The following is a 22,310-nucleotide window of genomic DNA, read 5'->3' as shown; positions in this document are numbered from 1 at the left end:
CTGTGGTTTCATGGCTTTTCCTTTCTCTTGGAGAAAGGGAAAAAGTCACCTGGAGAAAAACGTGTTCACTGAATCAGAGTCAAAGCCCCCTGGCCTTTTGCACTCCTGGCATCCTGATGCAGCTCCCGAGGCCCCCACCTGTTTCTATGCCCGCTCCCGCCTTCCACAAACTCCCTGCTTGCTTCCCATGCTGCCAGGCTGGGGAGCATTATTAACACAGATTAGCTGGACAAACACCGTAAAAAATTTCCATAATACGCTTGTCCAGAGAATTCCAGCAACGACCTTTCCAGATGGAAAATCTTGCCCTTGCACATGAGAGAAGATTCATCCAATTAAATGGGAGACTTGTAAATAAAAGAGATTTCATATTGTTTTGAAAGGCTGTGTACAACCACTTCCTCAACTCAGGATGTGCTCATTGCCGGCGAGGTCCCCTCTCCCCCAGCACACCCACCAGGGAACCCAGGGACAGGGGAGCTTCGGCAGTTGATGTCCAACCCCTGCCCTGGAGATCCGCCCTAAACCACCCATTCCGGCCTGCGTCTGTAGGCGGTGCCTGCATCACTCACCCAGGAGGGCCGTCTGGGGGTGGGTCCGAGCCTGTCTGCCTCTGGAGGTGGACCTCGAGGGTGGCCGCTCCCTGGCCTCGGCAGGGAGGAGGAGGGTCTGTCCGAGAATCAGCAGGAGGCAGCCCACCAGCATCTTTTCCATCTTCAGGAAGAGGAAGAGGGGCAACGCTGTGACAAACACAACAGGGGAAGGGGGCAGGGTGAGCCGTCTGGGTCTCCCTGAACTCTAGGTGCTGCAGACTGCCGCCCTCCGCCCGCCCGGTCTTCTCACGTTTCACACATGCCACTTGTAATTAAAATGCCATTTGTGTGAGTGATCCTTAAGAACTCAGGTAACCGACCACAATTGGTAGGTTCTTGGTTACTCTGAGCAGAGCGTGCATAGTTGGGATTTTTCATCACTTTGGTCATTATAAGACTGAATAGAAAACTTTAGGGGGGAAATATCCATCCTGAAGTTTCTTCTCAATTAAGTTTATTACCAATTACTCACAGGCACTTTCTACATCTTGGATTTGGAAAAGGAAAAACCGCATCTGAAGATTCCAAGTAATAATATTCCTTCAGTCTAACAACAGTGAATAGCACAATTATACATTTAATATACATAAATTTCCCAAGAAATTCACATGTAGGTGACATAAAGGTAGTGCAGGAGGGTACAGCCAGGGAGCCCCCAAAAGAAGGATTTGTAATGGGGTCCAGAACCCAAGGTGTCCAGGAAATATTAGAAAGATATATAGGATGTCCTCACCCTCCACCACAGGTGTGAGTTGGGGGAAGGGACACATGGAGCAGGGCCATTGAGAGCTGTTTTGCATGGCAACAGCTTTGCAGCTAACCTCTAGCATGGTCATTTATCATATCTGCAACCTTTAACTGGTTGCATAGATATGTTAAATAGCTGTGGCCATGCTCTGAGCCAGGGGATGGAAGGAACTTCCCCCCAAGATGTAACTGGAGGCAACTCCCCCTAGATACAGCGCCTGCCTGAGAACTTGGAGATGACTGGCTCCACAACATGGGGCCGCCCCTGCGCAGACTCATGATGGCAGCCCAGTAAAGCTGGAGGATATTTAAACCCGGACTCGACAGCCATTAAAGAGAGGACCACGCGGCTGTGGCAGTGAGGAGAACCACGTGGCTTTGGCCAGAGCCCCCACTCCCCAGCCATGAGAAGAATCACAACGTGGCTTTAGCAGAGAACCACCACATGGCTTTAGCTGGAGATCCTGGCAACACAGCTGATGGTGCTGGGAACCGAGGAAAGCCTACCAGCCAAGCACGGATTACTGAGAAGAACCAGGGGCTGCCTGAGCCATGGACTTCTATTTCTTTCCCTGAGATACAGTACCCCAGACTGGGCAAAGGGGGGAAGGACTGTGAGTGTTTTTGGGTGTTTTAAGGTACTTTGGGATTTTGATGAAGACATTAAGTCATTACTCTGAAGTCTGTATAACTTGAATAAATAGCTCCTATCCTTTTCACCAGTCTCTAACATGGAGAGCTATAATTCTCTGGCAAAGGGAAAGGTGAACCTAGTACAGGGGGACCCCAAGAGAAATGGGGATCAATTCGGTAGCATTGTGGGACCCTCTTCCCTGGTGGCCAATCAGAGAAAGTCATGGGAGACCACATGCGCAGTAGCTTTAAAGTAATACAACTACTTGTACACGCACAGTAGAAGCCCACCAAAACTAGCCAGGAAGGACCCGCCCTATAAGAATAGAGCCCTCCAACCCATGAGGTCAATCTCTGCTTGGAGTTGGCCTGCTCCCATGTTCTCTGCTATAAACTCGGTGTTCGGTTCAATTCTTCATCCTGATCACTACGAACCTGGTTACCTGTGCCCACCTGTGACAGTAGCACCACATAGTTAGCCCCCCAGCCGCCCACACACATCTACTCAGAGGTAGCATGATGCAGTGGTGAAGGGCTTAGACCCTGACACCAGACTGTATGGCTTTGAGTCTTGGTTCCGACACTTCATGTGTCTGACCTTGGATAAGCTATTTAACCTTCCCAAGCCCTATGGGAATATGAGATAATATTAGTTAATGGAGTGAGTTAGTACATGTCACTATAGCATGCAGAACAGTCCCTGTCACACCTGGGGAGGTGGGGACAACCAAGCTAGCACAGGGGCTAGGGGCCAAGAGAAGCATAGGATCAAACCAGATGCTGGGTGTGCATGAAGGCTTTGGAGGAAGGGTTCTAAACAGAGAAGTGACACAGTCAGATCCAGGTTCTCCCACGATGGCCAGTCTCAGTGCGTCATGTGGGCTAAGAAAGGTACTCGGTGAATGACGTCAAGGCTATTCTGCCTGGGGACAAAACCCCACAGAGAAATCTTCCATAATCAGTGAAGATCATGGGTGTCAGAGCAATTTATTAATTGATGCAAATTAGGTGTAGAGGAGGAAATATTTAAGGAGGAACAACTTTTAAGTAGTATCATTTGCACATCAAGTCTCCACTAAGTCCTTTTCTTGTTCTTGGCAATCTCACCCAGGGACTTCATTTAATCCTACCCCTATCTCACAGAAACCAGAGTTACGATTTCTGCTTTTTAGAGATGAGGAAACTGAGGCTCAGAGAAATTTCATAATTTGACCAAGGTCACACAGCTGTAATAAGTGACAAAGTAGAGATTCCAACCCAGGGTAAGTGGGCCAATTTGCCAGTTCACTGATTAGCAGAAAATTCAATTGTCTGCTGGTCAAATCACCAAAAGTCCATTCATGAAAAGCCATTGCTGAGTCAACTTCAGAAGCGGGAGGAGGGCAGAGCCAGGGCAAAGGCCATTTCCGGAGCTTAAATGGCGATACTTGATAATTAAGTGAACTGCTTGTTCAGCAAACTGCTTTTGATGGGGGACTCAAGACTTGCAAAATTTTAGCTTAAGGTAAAAAGTTGTAAGTCTAGCAAGTAATGTGTATATTAAGCTTTTGTTTCAGAAACTACAGATAAGGCCCATCCTGGCTCCTGGGAGAAACAGCTGAGCTCCTGGGGCACTGATAGAAAATTACCACCTGGGGACATCTGAACTTTTGTTCCAGGGAGAGTGCAGACGACCACCCCTCCCCCTTGGGAACAGCTAACTGCCCAGGACAGGAATGTTGCAGCTTCTGAATCTCAAAGCCCTCACCGCACCTTGTTTGTCCTCCCCTACCCCCTTATAAAAGATCTGGAGGAAAGAGAAGGGAAGCTGTTTTGTTAGGGTATGAACCCTCCATCTTCTCGGATCGCTGGCCATCTGAATAAAGCGCCCATGAAAGATTCAATTGCTGTCATTGCTTATTGGATTTGGTAGTGACAGGCAGCCCGAATGCCGGTGTCTTTTCTGGTTACACTTTCAGGAATTGAAACTCCAGCATTTGGACCTCAGAGTCCACGGTTTTTCACACTTGCTGTACTGAGGTAGTTCCATTTTCACCATGCATTAAAAATATATTAAAATAGCCAGTGTTTATTCAGGGATTACTATATGCCAGGCACTCAGCCAAGTGCTTTAAAGGTATTAAGTCATTTAATTCGCACAGTAACTCTGTGGAGTTAAGTAACTTGAACGAGGTTGTGTGGCTGACAGTGGGGTAAGGCTCCAGAGCACGCTGGCTTATCACAGATAGCTACTGCCCCCTTTTTAAACAAATTAAACTACTGATTGAACTGGTCCCTTTTCATAGCTTTAACTGTGAGATTCTGTCTGAGAAAAGGAAGAAAACTTAAATTTTTGCCTCTTTGTCTGGTATTATTATTCTAATTTTTCAATCACAGTTTATGTGTTTCAGTCATTCTTTAAAAACTTTCTCTTATTTTAAACCTACTTTCAAGTTTCCTTGATACTTACTCTACATGTGTTTCATCACTTACATGTTGCTTATTATTTTAATGCTGTTCTCCTTCCTCTGAAATGAGCAAATACAGTAGTCCTCCCGGATCTGCAGTTTTGCTTTCAGCAGTTTCGGTTACCTACAGTCAACTGCAGCCCAAAAATATTTAATGGAAAATCCCAGAAATGGTCCTGGCTGGCGTAGCTCAGTGGATTGAGCGTGGGCTGTGAACCAAAGTGTCACAGGTTCGATTCCCAGTCAGGGCACATGCCTGGGTTGCAGACCACAGCCCCCAGCAACTGCACATTGATGTTTCTCTCTCTCTCTCTTTCTCCCTCCCTTCCCACTCTAAAAATAAATAAATAAAATCTTTAAAAAAAATCTTTTAAAAATTTAAAAAAAAAGAAAAAAGAAAATCCCAGAAATGAACAATTTCTAAATTTCAATTGTCATGCGGGTCTGAGCAGTGTGATGGCATCACAGGCCTTCCCACTCAGCCCCAGCGGGGTCGGGAGTCACCCCTTTGCCCAGCATCTCCTCACTGTGTGTGCTCCCCATCAGTTGGTCACTCGGTAGCCGTCTGGGTGACCAGACGACTGTCTGAGGTGTGGCACAGGGCTTGTGTTCACGTAGCACTTATTTCACTTGCAAACAAAGCACAAGGGTAGGGATGCTGGCAATCTGTGTACAGCAAAGACAAACTGCGAAGTGCTTCCTCTAAGTGACAAGGTGCATAAGTACAGGAAACAGACGTACTGTATATAGGGTTCAGTGCTATCCATGGGTTCAGACACCCACTGGGGGTCTTGGAACATGTGCCCCTCAGATAGGGGGTGACCACTGTACAAAGGCCGTGTTCATTTATTTCAAAATGTATACAACATGCTCTCAAGGCCCACCTCCATCCTGGCACATTTGCACTTAAATCCAAATGCTTAGAACGTGATGTGGTAGGTAATTAGCATTTTCAGAAAAACCAAATACTATTTCCCGTGGTTTGGGTTTACTGTGGATTTCGAGCAGTGTTGGCATTTTCGAGTCACCGTTGATGAACCAAAGGCACTGAGGGCAGGTGGAGCGCACAGAGTGCAACATAACCCCAACTACACATGCAGGAAACTAACATGATACTGTATGTCAACTAGGAAAAATAAATTTAAAAAAATCTTTAAAAACAGTAAAATAAATAAAACTAAACACGTCTAGCTGTCTAACCCTGAGCAGACTGCCCACCCTCTCTGTGCCTCAGTTTCCTCATGCCAAACAGGAGATAATAAACAGACCTGGTTGTCGAACGGATGAAATCAGTCCATACAAGTAAAGCATGTAATCACTGCCTGGCACACAGCAAGTGCTCAGTAAGCATTAGCTGCCTGTTGTTTTGTTACTATTGTTATCATCACATTGCAATCAAATCAACTGATAAATTAACAATGGTTATTTTTTTCATATTAAGACATTTAATGTGCATTAGCTTTTATGCTTACTTAGGACTATTATACTAAAATGATGACATACAAATCCATAATTCAAAAAATACATTTTAGTACCTGAAAGTATTTAAAACTTTCCCTTTTCATAATGCCATGGCATGATGAGTCACAGGCTGGCAGAAAATATTTGCAAAACATATATTTGATATATGACTTCTATCCAGACTGTGTCCACTCTTATGATTCAGAAAGACAAAGACAATAAAAACCAAACTGAAAATGTGAGAAATATTTGAATAGTCATATCTTCAAAGAAAATATTCAGCTGACAAAGCACATAAGGTGGTCAACATTCTTGGTCATCAAAAAATGCATATTATAATCAAAATGAGATGCCATTAGAATAGCTGCATTAAAAGGGCTGATATAACCAAGAGTTGACAAAGAACTGTGAAGAAACCAGAACCCCACGCACTGCTGGTAAGAATGCAAAATGTCACAGTCACTTTGGCAAACAATTTGGCAGTTACTAGAAAATCAAATGTACACTTGCCAAACAACACAGCAGAGGGTGACCGACTGTCCTGGTTTGCCCAGAACTGCCTGGGCTTTGACAGTGAAAGTCCTGCATCCCAGGTAATGCCTCCGTGTGGGGAAGCTGGGAGGTTTCATCCCCCTACCAGAGACCCAAAAGATATGAAAACACGTCCACACAAGGACTTGGACTCAGATGCTCCTAGAAGTTTCCATTGTGGAAGCTACAGACTGGCACCAACTCAAATGTCCATATATGGATGGATGAATAAATAAATGGTGGTACGTCCATACAATGGAATACAATACTACTAGTCAGCAGTTAAAGGAATGATGGACTGGATGAATCTTTGTGCTGGGTGAAAGCAGCCAGACACAAAAAGATCACATACTCACTGACTATGACATCTGACAAAGGGTGACGCTGTGTGGCAGACAGCAGGTCAGTGGCCCCAGAGACTGGGGCTGCAGAAAGGGAATGAGCTGCAAAGGGCACGAGGGAACTTGGGGAGGGCGGCAGAAATGTCTACATCATGATTCCATGGCTCTATGCATTCGTCTGAATTTTGCTGCATGTCAATTATATTTCAAAAAAGCTGCTTAAAAGAAACTAAACAGCCCTGGCCGGGTGGCTCAGTTGGTTGGAACAACATCCCATACACCAAAGGGTTGTTGCAGGTTCAATCCCTGGTCGAGACACATATGGGCTTAATGTTTCTTCCTCACATCGATGTTTTTCGCTCTTTCTCTCCCACCCTTCCTCTCCCTTGAAAATCAATAAGAAGCATATCCTCAGGCAAGGATTAAAAATAGATAGATAGATAGATAGATAAAACAAAAGGATTGGGGACAAAGACACTGAATACATGTCAACATTAAACCAGTATAGCAATATTAATATCAGACGAGATAGGTTTTTAAAACACACACACAATAGCAGTGAAACAAGAAAAAAATAAGTCAGTGCATGTAGCCCATGTTAATAATGGTTTCCCAGTTCAGCACTTACAACTGACAGCATCCTGAGGAACAGGAGCCAATTCTAACTGGAAAACGGAATGATGTTCGAGAAACAGTTCTTTTCATCCATGAGCATATGAGAAGAACCGCTGTGCTGAGAAAGAGGTTAATTCAAGCTGAACAGGTTCCATAAAAAGCATCTGGGGGCATGGAGAGAATATATTTTTTAAAAAAATACAACAGCTTTGACTTTTGTTTTAGCAATTTCTCTTTTGCCCCTGCCTGTGACAATGCATCTTTTCATTTAGCTTTGCCGAGAGGGTAGGGGAAGAGAGAGCAGGAGATTGTTCTGCCCTCTTAGCTCTGGGTTCTTCTAGGCATCACTGGCCCAAGTAAAGCGACAGGAAAGTGGATTCCCACCAGCACCAACACTATGTGCTGTGGACCTTGGATGGACAGGCCTGGCTCTGTTTCAACATGCTGTGTGACCTCACTGAAGTAACTCCACTCTCTGGGCTTTATGTGTCAGCCCAGAACAGCAGCTGTGGCCTGGAAGCAGTGTTTCTCAATGTGAACCAGCCACAGGCCAGCACATCCCTGAGGAAGGTTGGACTGACATCCTCCAGGGTGGTAAGGCTTGCCTCGGGACAAGACGGGAAAGCGGGGAGGACGCTGATATTTTTTAAGTGTCTACTATGAGCCAGGCAACAATCTAGGCATTTGGTATATTTTCAGCTCATTTGGCCCCTACAGTCATCCTGTGAGGTGGATGAGTTCCCAAATTTATGGGCCGAACACTAAGATTCACAGATGGAAGGACAGTGGCCAAGGCCTCGGAGCTAGTTAGGTGACAAAGCCAAGATTTGACCCCTGCCATCTCTCAGGAAGTCAGCTGACTTGTTTAAAAAAAAGAGCGGGGGGATTTCAAATCACCTTCCCCCAATTTTGAAAGTTCTTAGACATCAGACTCATTAGTTTTGTCCCTCCAAGGCCGCTCCACCTGCACCCCAGGCCAGCACACTGACTACCCTCCGTGCTCACAGAGTAATGGTCCTGGAGCTGCAGCCACCCCAGAGACCACACCTCCTGGCTCCCACCTAATGCCAGAGTCTCTATCCCCGCATGGCTGGTGCATGGGAACCCCACTCTGCTAGGCCTGGAGGCCGTGGTGTTCAGGAGGCTCTAAAGGTTAGGCTGCTGTTCTCTCTGATGCTGTCTGACGCTGCCTGCCTGTGCTCTTCACCCTACTGGGTGGAGTAAAGGCTTGCCTGCCCGCTCAGCCTTTCCAGATACAAAGTCATCTTCTTGCACTCAAGTCCTTTCACCACTAAGGCAACTTCAGCTACTGAGCCACCCAGACTGGAAACTTCCCTCACATCACCATCGCATTCATGAGTGGACAAGCCCTGGCCTTCACTCCTCTACGTGGCTGCCCCGTCCAGCCCTCCTTGCTGTGGCCACCACTGCAGCAATGCTCTGTCCCTCCATTTCTCCCCCGGGTTCTTCAAAGAGCTTCAGAACTGCTCTTCCTGCCTCGGGTCCTTTGACTCCTGGTCCAGTCTCTTCTCTGTGTGGCCTTACAGCATAATGTTAATGTTCAAGGCCTTCCGTGACTGACCACTGCCCTCCTCTCCAACGGGGGCAGTCCCACACGTAGCCCTGACCCCACCCCCAGACATGCCTGAAGAAGTCAGGTTCTTATCACAGCTGGGTGCCTTCCCCCTTGCTGGTCTCTTGGCCTGGAAGGTCTGCCTTCTACATTCATCCAAGCTGTCTTCCTTTCTCAAGGCTCAGCTCATGTCGCCCATTCTCTAAAATGTTTCCCAGTTTTCCCAGAGATGACTGACTTCCTACGCACCCCTGACAATGGGTTTCTTACCTGCTCTAGTGCTTGGTTTCTTTTCCTTGCTATCCTGTCTATCTCCCTGCCTAGACTGTGAGCTGTTCCTTGGGACCACACCTTGTCCGCCTGTATCCTCCACATACTGGGTGCTGCATTTTGTAAATAAAGCTTTAGAAAACAGATAAAGCTTGAACGAACACATCTATTGAGCAACAAAGGATCAGTAAGTGTTGAATCAAACTGGCCCTAATTCTGCACCAGACAGCTGCCATGGCCAAGCCCAGGTCTTCCTCTTTACTGTTTTCGCCCGAACGTGGGCGACACCCACGACCCCACTCTCCCTGCGGACTCACTGCCTTCAGACTTCTGGAATGCAAAACAGAAATAAGCTTCTTTCATGACGCCTCTGCCACTTCCATTGTTTTCTGCAACTGGAAACTGAATACAATCCTAATTAACAGACTATTTCTAAATCTCCCCTATTGAATCCATTCAGCACTAGCACCGAATTCAATCTTCCCAACACAATACCATGTTTCTCGTGCTCCTACACAAAAACTGCCAGTGACCTCCACGTACCATTAGAGTAAATATCTAGATCCCTTAGCTTATCAGTTCAAGCCCCGTAGTCTGGCCCTGTGTTACAATGCTAACCTCATCCCCGCCAACACACACACAAACACACACAATCATTAACCCTTGATTCCAGCCCAGTAGCTCCATGCAATGTTCCTTGCTCTTTGCTGATTTGACTGAGTTATGACAACTGAGACAATGGGCGGGCAAATATGTGACTTTATGTGGCAAAAGGGACTTTGCAGCTATGATCTTGAGATGGAGAAATTAGGCTAGATTATCCAAGTGGGCCCAATATAATCACATGGGTCTTTATAAGAGGGAGAAGGGGCAAGGGAGAGGAGAGAGAGGAAGGAGGAGGAGGAAGAGAGGAGAAAAGGAGAGGAGAAGAAGGAAATTGGAAGTTGCTATGTTTTGAAGATGAAAAAAGAGGCTAGGAACCAACAAGCATAGGTGATTTTTAGAAGCCAGGAAGGGCAAGGAAACAGATTTTTCCATCGAGCCCCCAGAAGGAACGCCGCCTTGCTGACAACTTCATTTTAGCACAGAAAGAGCTGTTTCAGACTTCTGACTTCTGGAGCTGGAAGAGAATAACTTTGTGTTGTTTCAGGCACTAAGATTATGGTAATTTGTTATAGCAGCCACAGGAAACTAATACCTAAAATATCAGTGGGGGATTCCAATGGGGAGTGAGCCGCACTCTCCGACGGCAGATCAAGGTTCCTCTGACAACACGCTTTGAAGAACTTTCCAAAGGTGCTAGCTGCTCTCCCTGCTCAGCCGCTGACTTTACGTGCAGATGTTCTGGTAAAAGTTTCCATTTCAGCCAGCTCACACTACATTCTACACACGGGTGGGTTAACTCACACTACCTCATTTAACCCTCACAATAGTCCTATGACATAGAGAGCATCGTGCCCATTCCGTGGATGATAGAACCGAGGCTCAGATAATAATACGAACAGCTAATAAATACTGAGCACATACTCTGAGCCAGGTACTAAGCACTTCATGTGTGTTAACTAATTTAATTCTCCCAGCAATCCTGTTCCCCATTTACAGATGAGAAAACTGAGGCGCAGAGAGGTTAAGTAACTTTTCAAAATCCTTACAGGTGGTGTGACTGGCAGGGTCGAGACTGGAACCCAGGTCCTTCAGGACCACGACCAGCGTGTTCCAGGTTGTACCCTGACTATCTCTCACCATTGCCATCATCATTACCACCTATCGGTGACAGCAGCTCCGGCTGCTGGGATGGAGCCCAGCCCTGTCTTTCTCTCTGATCCCCCTTCAGGGTCCTGCTGGGTAAGGCACTGCTGGCTGTCTGCTGAGCGAGCCACATGGTAGGATTCAAAAATGATCTCACGTCTGGAGCTCCAAGTGGCAACTGCTCCCTTGGAAGGCCCTCCCTGGTGCTGTTTACTAGCAACCGTGATGACATGCTCCACTCTCCACTTGGCACTCCAGCCCCCTGCTTCCCCTCAGGCTCTGGAATCATCCCCACGTGCACATGAAACAGGGGAGTCCTGGGCTTTCCTAAGAATGGGGAGTCCCAGGGAAGGGTTCTGTCAAGGGCACGTGTGTTCCACACCATGTCCCAGGGAAAGCACTGAGAGACTCTCTGGCCCACTTGACAGGTCTTAAACCCAACCGCTCACCGTGGAACCCTCTGCGGCCTGTCTCACTGCCTGCCCAGCTTTGTGCCCGACACCTCACATAGGCCAGCTGCTCAGTCTGCTTGTCCTGAGACCTGAGCCTGTGTCTACGGAGCCCTTTCTCCCTCCCCACCCTGGCCTCAGCCCCTGCCTTCACTTAGACACCAGTACAGAGCTGGTCCCGCTAGGTACCAGTGGCATTTATTTCTAGAACCTTCAATGAATTCCTTATTCTGTCTTTCAAAAAGCAACAGTCTATTTCCTTTTCCTCATCTTGGGCCTCCCTTCAACTACCTCTTGCTGACAGAGATACAGGTTGTTTGCTAGGCCTCAGGCATGACAGCCGCCTGAGGGTCTGTCAGAGGTGGACGATGGCACCTCCAGGGAGGGAGCTCAGGCTTCGGTGGCTCCAGTTTGCCTAGGTGTGGGCCCTAGAAGCAAGGAACTCTGCTTTAGAGAAAGGAGAGGCCTGGCAACTTGGGGGCCTGAGACTGAACTCTATTGGTCAAATAAAAGTATAAAAAGATCGGGAAACAGAAGGTGAAGAGCCACAGGTCTCTGCTTTCTCCACAGGGGATTAAATGTAAGGAACCAAGCTTCGGCAGCCGAGAGGAAACTTTCCAGACCATAAACCCATCTGGGTATTGTGACGTGGTTTTATGATCTTGTCACCTTGAAAGCAGACTGAAAGAACTGTGCAATAGTGGACTCCTCAATGGAGAACTCCAGTTAAATACACGTGGAACATCTGCTGCCTTCGTGTACCCATGGAGAGGCTCTCTTCCTGAGTTGGGAAGGAGGTGTCGGCCCAAAGGAACCCACTAGCTTTTTCTGGAAAGACAGGTGGTGATAGAACTCAGCACCTAACCTTAGGATGCACCTGGGACTACTCTACTAAGGACTTGAATAATCCTCGAAGCATCATGGGTATTATCACACTAAACAGATGAGGAAACTGAAGCATAGAACAGTTAGGTAACTCCAAAGTTACTAACCTAGGCAATCTAGGCAGGCCATCCTCAGCGTCCCTGCTCTTGACCCCAGTCCCCTGCAGTCTCTTGGTTGTTTCCCGGCTGTCTCACAGCCGATTAAATGCACTTGGTGCAGACGCATCTGGCTCCCTGATTTATGACAGCTGGGAACTGGGTCAAACGTTCGGGGTGGGAGTACGTGTTCCCGAGCAGCTAGCTTCTGTGCCTTCAGTCCTGGAGACCTTACTGGGAGAGTCTCCACGTTTCTGTCCTCTCCCCAAACTATCCTCGGGGTTTCTAGCAACTACCATAAAATGCCCTCTCCTTTCTTTCCTTTGTCCACAGTGCAGGGAAGCTGGAGCTGAAGCTGCCATAGAAAACCAAAGAACAAAATCTAGGTGACCCAGCAGACCATGCTGGGGGGCTTCGGGGTGAGGGGGCATCAACCAGGCTTGCCCGCTCTACGAGTCTCCCTTTCCTCGGTCCGGTCCGGGGAGACCAGGTCTGGGCACCCCCGCGCCGGGGCACAGCGCCCCCACGGGGCACGGCGAGGTGGCTGCTGTGCGGTGCGCCACGCGCAGGGAGCGCGCCCAACTCGCTGGACCCGGGTGGTTTGACTTCTGCCGGCGAGGGGTAGGGGCAGCGCGGCACTCCCTGTCGCGGTCTGTCCCCAGGGGTCAGAGCAATGGGCGGAGAAGGGACGCCTGGCGCTCGGGGCCGCGCGGAGCTGCAGGGCGAGAGGGGAGGAGGGGGTACAGCACCCGCGGGCGTCGGTCAGCCCAGCGCTCCCTGTCTGTCAGTAAGTCGGTCGGTCCGCGCGTCTGCGCCCCGGAGCAGCGAGGCCGCGCACAGTCCCGGGGACAGCGCGCCCTGCTCACCTGCAGCAGCCGCCGCCGGCGGCTGGAACGCGAGACGGCGACGCAGCCACCTGGGTCTTCCTCGTGGGCCTCCGAGCCGCGTCGAGAGCCGCGGCTGTCCTCGGGGACCGCTCGTGGGAGCCGAGCAAAAAGCCCGCGCCGCCGCTGCTGTATCCTCCTTGGCCGCCTCCTCCAAGTCCCATCCCCGAGCGCTCCCCTCGCTCGCTGGCTGCCTGGGAGGCTCCGGGCCAGCGCGGGCGGGCGGCGGTGGGGCGGCGCCGCGGCGGGCGGAAGGAGGGGTGTCCTCTTTGGCGATGGGAAAGGCGCGGAGAGGGAGCGGCCGCGAGGGCCGCTCCACCTCGCGGGCAGCCCCGAGAGCTGGGCACCCTGGCCGTGTGCCCTGCTTGCTGCCACCTGGCTCCGCTCTGCTCGGGCCCGTATGCAAGCCCAGGTGGGCATCGGACTCCAGGGGTCGGGCGCCGCAGGCTCAGAACTGCAGGGAGCTTTGGTGGCTTGGTGGACGGGTGTGGGAGGAGAGCATCTCCAGGGGGAAGGGAGGGAGGCACTCCAGAGGTCCTATGTCCTGAACTTGGGGTCACGATTGGCAGGAGGCATCGGTCGGTGACGATGACAGAGAAAAAAGCGACGAGAATTGGAATAATTGGTGACAAGTGGCAGGACCTCTCTTGGCAGTGCCCAGAATACCCCACCAGTCATCTTAACAGAGAGTCCACTGGCAAGGACAGGCTCAAGAACGAGGGAGTAAGGATGCCAGGATGGAAAGGAAGCAAAGTTCCTACCCTAAAGGAGCGGAAAAAGTCTAGTTCAGACAAGACTTTTGAAAGTACGAGCGAAAATATGTGCAGTTTTTTGAAGTGGGAGAACACGGGGTGACTGAGCTCGGCACAATAGGCCAGGACACCTCCTAATAAGGGCACCCAAATCCTCTCCCCAAACCAATAACCCCACGCCTCCAGCTCAGGTTTTAACAAGCTATGGGGGAGAGGCAGCAGAACTGAGTTAATGGATTTCAAAACCTCTGAATGTGCCAGGCTGACACTTTAAGTGTTCTTGGCTGCTCTTCCTCCAACCATCAACTCCTATTTGTTCATTGGTGGTTTCTGGAATAGGAAAAAAAAAACAACAACAACAACAACCCCACACCATATACAAAATCAATTCTTCAGAAAAGCTCCCTAAGTGGGCAACTGAAATTACCTGTTAAAACAAGGGGTGTTAGCTACCCCCCTTGATGCCTTCCATCAGCTACCATAATGCCAAGAACAAATCTTGAATTCACATTCCCTTACCTTGCACCTTAGGCCCACTGGGCACTCCTGGTTGTGTGTGCTGATCAGAAGTTTCTTTGTATTTCTTTGGGAGGAGGTAGGTAAAGGTCGGAAAGCAGTGGAAGGTCTTCAGGAAATGTTTGGTCTCTGAAGTCTTGGATCCCACAGATGAAAATAATTTCTGAGTCTGGGCCAGTGAAAATCCCGGAGGAGCTGGGGAAGTTGAGTTACAGTTTCTGGAAATTTACATTTAAAATGTGTTGCCTTCCTCCAAGACACCAGTGTGATCCAGCCATTTACCAGGAAAACAATAGCAGTTCTGAAATCCTTCCAGATTTTAAGGAATTGTAATTTAGTAACTGATTCCAGGGAGTCTGGTGTATGCCAGCCAAGATGGTTCTTCCCCCAGGGAGTTCTGTCGGAATCCCTCAGAATAGAAAATCTCTGTGTGAAGCACTCCTGGGGCCCACTTAGGTCAGTGAGCCGTGTTACCTTGTGAAAAGATCTTCAGGTCTGCCAGAAGGAAAGGGAGCAAAGGTGAGTTCGACATTCTGAAATATCAAGTCAGAAAAAAACCATGCCTTAATTTCCCGATTACCTTCAGAGTGAATGCACGAGAATGAGAATAAGGGCTGCTAGGGAAAGCCAGCTCTGCCTTTTCTGACGGACACCCTGCCCCCAGCTACATGTACAGAGGACCTTACTCAGAAGAAGAGTGAAATTCAGAGTTTTTGTTCTCATGGGGGCACTCAAGCAAGCAGATAAGAATTAGGGTGTGAGGTATTTGAGAGTTCAGGAGTTAGTTGGAAGTAATAGCTGCTCAAACTAATTACACCTTGGTAGCTGTACTGGGTTCCACTCTCGGTTCTGTATCTCAACGTGGGGTCCATTGTGGTATAAGGTTTGATGGGGGGGCGGGGTGGAGGAGTCATTTGACCCAGGCCTCAGACTCACAAGTAGCCGCAAATATAGACTTTTGACATAAGCATTCATTTGTTCCTTGTGAACAATAGAACTTTTGTTGTGTTTTGCTTCCCTAGAGGGCAGGTTGAAATGAGACTATCAAACAGTAAGTGGACCAGAGTATAAGGAAAGCAAAGGGCAGACAAGTGGGCTCACAGACCCATAGCCTATAATAAGTCGTACACTGAGTAAGGGAGGGGAAACGTGAAATTGTAAGGCCAACTGCACTGTTTCTCTAGGTGACTGATGACGGGCTAGTCCTGTGTAAACGGTTGGAGCTCCTCCTGCTCCCCCCACTCAAGTAGAAGGGCAGGGTGTCTCACCTGGGAGAGGAGACGTCTGCCGTTTGCCGCCAACTATTTGGCCCTGGAGATATGTGGTTGGGAGGAGAGCATTCCAAGACAGTGGCTGGGTTTCCGTTCCTGCCCGGGGTGGGGTACTCTCCTAGCTGGGGCCTTGCTCCTACTGGGTGGTCCATCAACAGGGATGGCTAGCTCCATGGGTCCCCCTGGGGACAGGCTGGCTGGTGGCACCATTGTCTTAGGTGAAATAATGTCTAAACAAACATCTTCCCACCTTGGAAAGACAGGGTGAATGTGATCTGGGAAAAACTATAGCAAGTCAAAAATTTGTTCAGGAAAACAGTAACATTTAAAAGACACAAATGTTTACATGTGATCTTCAACTTGGACCATTTGCTCCTGAGGGCAGGCACCAGGCCTGTTTGTTCCCAGATATTGCCCTATGCCATGCTGTGGACGGGACTGGGCTGCTGTGGCTCTAACCTGGCATTATAGCCTTGTGGTGTTTGTGGAATCAGGTCGATGAGGTTGCCATTTAAAACGAGATAACAGGATGCGGTGAAGAGCCATAAGGCACAGGCAAGAATGAGTGGGTATCTGACTTGTTTTCTTGGATATTGACAAGGCTGCAACACCACCTGTCTCCTTGGAGACTAGTTCTCGCTTGTGAAGTGCAGGGTGGACCTGCTGTATGTGGCAATATTACTCAGCAACACAGATTGCTGCTTCTTTCATCCCTAAACCTAGGGATTGGCACAAAGTGGTCTGTTGGTAGAAGACAATAGCCTCATGCCTGTGCCACTCAACTGTCTTCTCACAATGCCATTCACGAGTCTATATCTGCATTGGTTGCCTGGCATTAAATCAGGTTGCAAGATCCTGGGGCAATGAGTATGTGTTTCTGTCCAATAAAACCCTCCACTTGCTGGCAGAGCTCAGTAAGTGGCGACTGAAGATTAACAAAAATATCGGAAGTCAGGACTTTTCCATGTTCTCTCTTGAAAAAGAATATAACTGGGACATGGTTATGACTGGGGTCCCACAAAAGGGGAAACACTACAGGCGGTCCAGTGGAAAGGAGAGGGGGTAACCTGCAGAGAGCACAATGCATCGTACGATGGAGGAAAATAACATGCAGTACAGTAAAGTGAACACTGTCACCGGGAGAGCAATCTCTGAAAAGGAGTAATGGAAATGTCTTGACTCATGTGAAACAAGAATTGACAAAGCCATTCCCAAGTATGGGAAGTGCCAGAACATTACTGGCTACCTGTACACCATCTGCGAACAACACGACGTGGAGAAGAGGATGCAATAACCCAAGCTTTCAAGACGTGAAGGTTTGTTTTTGTTAGATCACAATGTCTAACAAGACAGCGCTGTGTCCCTGGACAGCACTCGTGAGACGACACTGACTGGCAGCGCTTCACCCTGAGCTCCGTCTCATTCGTGGGGCAGAACAGGATGTTAGAACAGGTTGTGAAAATCAGCTATAACGGAATCGTGAGCGACATGGGTTTGACCTGCTCGTCCACTTACATGTGGGGTTGTTTTTTTTTTTTTCAATAACTATGCAGTCAGTCCTCTATATCCCTGGGTTTTGCATCTACAGATTCAATCAACTGTGGATCAAAAACAGTATTTTTCGATTGGGATAATCGAAATCCCACCATATGCCATGGTTGGTTGGGAACTCACAGATGTGGAGAGCCAACCATATGCATTGTTCTATGCCATTTTATATGAGGGATCTCAGCATCTGTGGATAGATTTTGTTATCCACGGGAAGCAGGGGGGTCCTGGAACCAATCCTCTGTGGATACAGAGGTATGACTGTAGTTAAGCTTTAGGGGAGTCAAAAGTTATACACAACACAGCTGAACTACAGAACAACTACCATTCAAAACCACCTGAAATCTAGCTGAATGGAAATCTTACAACTAAGGATTGAAACAAACAAAGAGCCACACTGAGACTGGTAGGAGGGGGCAGAGACGTAGACGCATCTGGTCCCACACCTATTATGTGGTGAATAGAAACTGGGAGGGACATCTTAGCTGCAGAGGTACCTTCTGACAAGCAAGGGGTCACAGCCCCACACCAGGCCCCCAAGCCCAAGACTCCAGTGCTGGGAAGAGAAGTTTCCATAACTTCTGGCTGTGAAAACCAGTGGGGAATTGTGGCTGAGGCAGACAGAGGGCTTCTGGAGTCCCATGCATTCTTCTTAAAGGGCCCAGCACGGACTTACTCAAATTCACTCCCTCTGAGTTCCAGCACTGGGGCAGCAGCCCAAAAGTCACCAGGGACATATGGAGAGGAGCTGAAGTGTCTGGAATCAAAGGGCTGGAAGGGGTAGCTTTCTCCCAGACAAAAGTGCTGGCAGAGGGCAATGTTCCTTTTCTGAGCCCTCCCGCTCAGAGCCAGCAGGTGGGCAGATAATGTGCTTTCAAGACAAGGTAAAGCTAAAGAGTTCATCATCACCAAGCCATTATTACATGAAATGTTAAAGAGAATTATTTAAGAAAAAGATCTAAACTATGAATATGAACATGACAACAAATTCACAACTATCAACAACTGAATCTTAAACAAACAAACAAACAAACAAACAAACACAACTAAGCATACAACCAGAACAGGAACAGAATCATAGCTATGGAGATCATGTGGAGGGTAATCAGCTGGGAGGGGGAAGGGGAAGAATGGGGAGAAAGGTGCAGGGATTAAGATTCATCATTGGGCCCTGGCTGGCATAGCTCAGTGGATTGAGCGTGGGCTGCGAACCAAAGTGTCGCAAGTTCGATTCCCAGCCAGGGTACATGCCTGGGTTGCAAGCTATAACCCCCAGCAACCGTACATTGATGTTTCTCTCTCTCTCTATCTCCCTCCCTTCCCTCTCTAAAAATAAATAAATAAATAAATAAATAAATAAATAAATAAATAAAAGATTCATCATTGGTAGGTACAAAATAGACAGGGGAGGTTAAGAATAGTATAGGAAATGGAGAAGCCAAAGAACTTACATGCACAACCCATGGACATGAACTATGGGGGGAGGCTGCTGGAGGGAAGGGGGTACTGGGTGGAGGGGGGCAAAGGGGGAAAAACTGGGACAACTGTAAAAGGATAATCAATAAAATATATTTTTAAATATATAAATAAATAAATTGGAGTACATCAAAATAAAAACTTACGTGTTTCAATGGACACCATCAAGAAAAGACAACCGGAAGAATGGGGTGGGGGAATTTTTGCAAATCATAGACTTTTGCAAATCACCCTTAGCAGGGTGATCTCTATTTTGCCAAATAGAGACTTGTATCTAGAATATATAAAAAACTGTTACAGTTCAATAATAAAAAGACAACCCACTTAGAAAATTGGCAAAGTTTCTGAACAGACATTTCTCCAAAGAAGACATACCCATGGTCCATAAGCTAGTGAAAAGGTATGCTCAGCATCACTAATCATCAGAGAGATGCAAAGTAAAACCATGATGAGATGTCACCTCACACCGGTCAGAATGGCCATCATCAGTAAATGGACAAATGTTGGCAAGGATGTGGGAAAAAGGGAACGCTTGTGCACTCTTGGTGGGATTATAAATTGGTGTACCCACTACAGAAAGCAGTATGGAAGTTCCTCAGGAAAAAAAAATAGAACTACCATATGATCCTGCAATTCCACCTCTGGGCATTTATCCAAAGTGGATACATCACTGATATGAAAAGACATATGCATCCCTACGTTCACTACAGCATTATTTACACTAACCAGGATATGGAAGCAACCTAAGCATCCATCAATAGATGAATAGATAAAGAGATGGTACATATATAAATTGAATGTACATATATTAAAAATAATGAAATCTTGCCATTTACAACAATAGAGATTGACCTAGAAGAAATTATGTTGAGAGGTAAGTCAGAGAATTGCAAATGTAATATTTTACTTATATGTGGGATCTAAAAAATAAATGAACAAACAAAACAAAGAAAGTAATAGATACAGAGAGTATTTTGGTGGTTGCTAGACAGGATGGTTTGGGGAAATGGGTGAAAAAGGAGAAGAATTAAGAAGCACAGATTGCCAGTTACAAAAACAATCACAGGGATGTAAAGTACAGCACAGCGGATGCAGTCAGTAGTCTTGAAATAGTCATGTATGGTGTCAGATGGGCGCTGGACTTAGCAGGGTGATCACTTTTTAAGTTATATAAATGTCCTATACCTATGTTGTACACCTGAAGCTAATATTATATTGAATGTTAACTGTAATTCAAAAATATTTTAAATGTTAAATACATATTTTATATATATATATATATTTATCATATGACTCAGCATTCTATTCCTTGGTATGTACCCAAGAGAAATGAAAACATGTCCATAAAAAAAACTTGTACACAAATGTTTATAACTGTATTACTTATCATAGTCAAAGGTGAAAACGAACTGTATGTCCACCAACTGATGAGTGGGTAAGTAAAATGGAATAGTATCAGTAATAAAAAGGGACGAAACAGTGACACAGCTACAAAGTGGATAAACCGTGAAAGCACGCTAATGAAAGAGCCGATCAAAGACCACACGCTGTGTGATTCCAAGTCCAGAACAGGCAAAGCCGTCGGAACAGGAAGTACACCAGGGGTTGCTCTGAGCTGGGCATGTTGGGGGAAACGGGGAGTGACTGCTGGTGGGTGTGGAGTTTCTTTTGGGAGCAATGAAAAGGTTCTAAAATTGATCGTGGTGATGACTGCACAAATCTGTGAATACAAAGAACCATTAACTCGTATACTTTGTATGGTATATGGATTATATTTTAATACACTTTTGGTTTATGGGAAGAGGGCAGGTTCTGAGTCCTCATGCAAACCCTTTAGTCTCTTTGAGAGCCAGACTGCTCCTCCTGGTTGGTTTGCACACCCTCCTTCGAGCCGTCCCTCCTGGACCAAATCTGCCGCAGGGAGGTCAGGGACGCTTCTTGCCCACTCCTCAGTGCCTATTCCTGTGCTTTCATACGCCTTTTCTGGAGTTTGTGCTCGTCTGCGATTACTGCTTTACACTGCAGGACTGGCCTGCTGGTGGGGACTCCCTCCTGTACTCGTGTCCACAGTCCCTGCCACAGGCAAATTCACTTTCTTATTAGGACCCTGTGCCATTGTTGTAGAGGAAAGGCAAGTGTTTTATCACACACAGTTTTCAGGGTGTTATCCGCATCTGTAGGGCCCAGGAAGTGGCGGGCACATCACTGCACTTCGGCGCATGTTCGCTGCTGTCCAGCATCTCCTTCCATACACCCCAGGCCTCAGGATTCCACTGGACCTCATATCTGGTCCTTGGTTGTGGTAACGTTACAATGATCTACTAGGAAAGGGAAAAGGGAAAGTTCCGAGGGAAAGGCACACTGGTGATTGAATTCTCCATTCTGAGCCCGACTGATTTAAGCTCACATAAAAGGAACTTGATCAAGCCCGGGCTGGCGTAGCTCAGTGGATTGAGCTTGGGCTGCGAACCAAAGTGTCGCAGGTTTGATTCCCAGCCAGGGTACATGCCTGGGTTGCAGGCCATAACCCCCAGCAACTGCACATCTCTCTCTCTCTCTCTCCCTCCCTCCCTTCCCTCTCTAAAAATAAATAAATAAAATCTTTAAAAAAAAAGGAATTTGATCACAAAAACCCTAAGAGCTAAGAATGCTGGCTCCTTTTGATTTCAACTTGAACAGAGCATTAGCGAGCCTCATGCAAGCTGTCCTTTAACCTCTCTTCAGAGAGCAATCCTCTCATTGCCAAGCTGCTGCTGTTTGCCTGCCATCTTTACAACTTCAGGGAAGTCGGGGCTCTCCCTTCCCCCTACCCCCTCCCCCGCCATCCAATAAACACTACTGTTGTTGCACTGGTAGGATTGGCTGGAGGGGTGACCTTCCCTTTGCTTCCTTGCACTGTTTATAGAAATGACTTTTCTCCCAGTGGGATCTTCTGTGAGAAGTGGTCTCTGCGGAGCTTGAGCCTCGTTGTGCTGTTCCTAAAGAATTTGTCACAATTGTCATGGGTGGCATTATAGATGGTTTTAATTTCTCTCACATGCTTATTCTTATTATAGTAACCATTTTTGAGTTCCTTCTATTTGCCAAGTAAGTGCCAGGTGCTGAGAACAGAACACTGAGGGACACAGACTGTGAGTTCCTCATCTCCTGGGATACTGCGGACGAGAAAAGTGACAGGAACCGAGTAGTGTAAGATGTGCCTTGATTGGGACACTGGATGTGCTGTGGTAGAATATAAAACAAATACCACCCAGACTTTCAAGTTGAGGACCAAAGGATAAGTTATTGGCTTTACTTTCTTTTTCTTGCAACACATTGCTTATGTAATTTTTTGAAAGCCCACAAGTTTGCAATGTTTCTCGGTGCCCAAGTTACCCCTGGTTTCTCTATTAAGATGTTTAAGTCAGCTCTCAGGGACACAGATGCCACAGTGCACTCACATCACAGGACAGAAGCCTACACAGGGAAAGGACT

At 47.4% G+C, this 22,310-nt stretch overlaps 1 protein-coding gene across 3 annotated transcripts in view; it reads right to left on the bottom strand.

The window, feature by feature from the left end:
• Positions 1-13,474, bottom strand: part of MATN2 (matrilin 2) — a 125,139-nt gene extending 111,665 nt beyond the window's left edge. For 2 of the 3 annotated variants that reach the window (XM_045861397.1, XM_045861400.1), the window contains exons 1-2: positions 13,256-13,474; positions 573-740 (exon numbers count right to left, since the gene is read on the bottom strand). In XM_045861397.1, coding sequence (XP_045717353.1) covers positions 573-714 — 142 coding nt within the window. In that variant the 5' untranslated portion in view covers positions 715-740; positions 13,256-13,474. The remainder of the gene's footprint in view (positions 1-572; positions 741-13,255) is intronic. The other variant, XM_045861398.1, reaches the window with a different exon arrangement.
• Positions 13,475-22,310: the final 8,836 nt, after the last annotated feature.

Source organism: Phyllostomus hastatus, unplaced genomic scaffold (genome assembly GCF_019186645.2).
Source record: "Phyllostomus hastatus isolate PE091 unplaced genomic scaffold, TTU_PhHast_1.1 phas_scaffold_21, whole genome shotgun sequence".
NCBI lineage: Eukaryota > Metazoa > Chordata > Mammalia > Chiroptera > Phyllostomidae > Phyllostomus > Phyllostomus hastatus.
The sequence above is the reverse complement of the archived record's forward strand: the minus strand, read 5'-3'. Positions and strand labels throughout refer to the sequence as shown.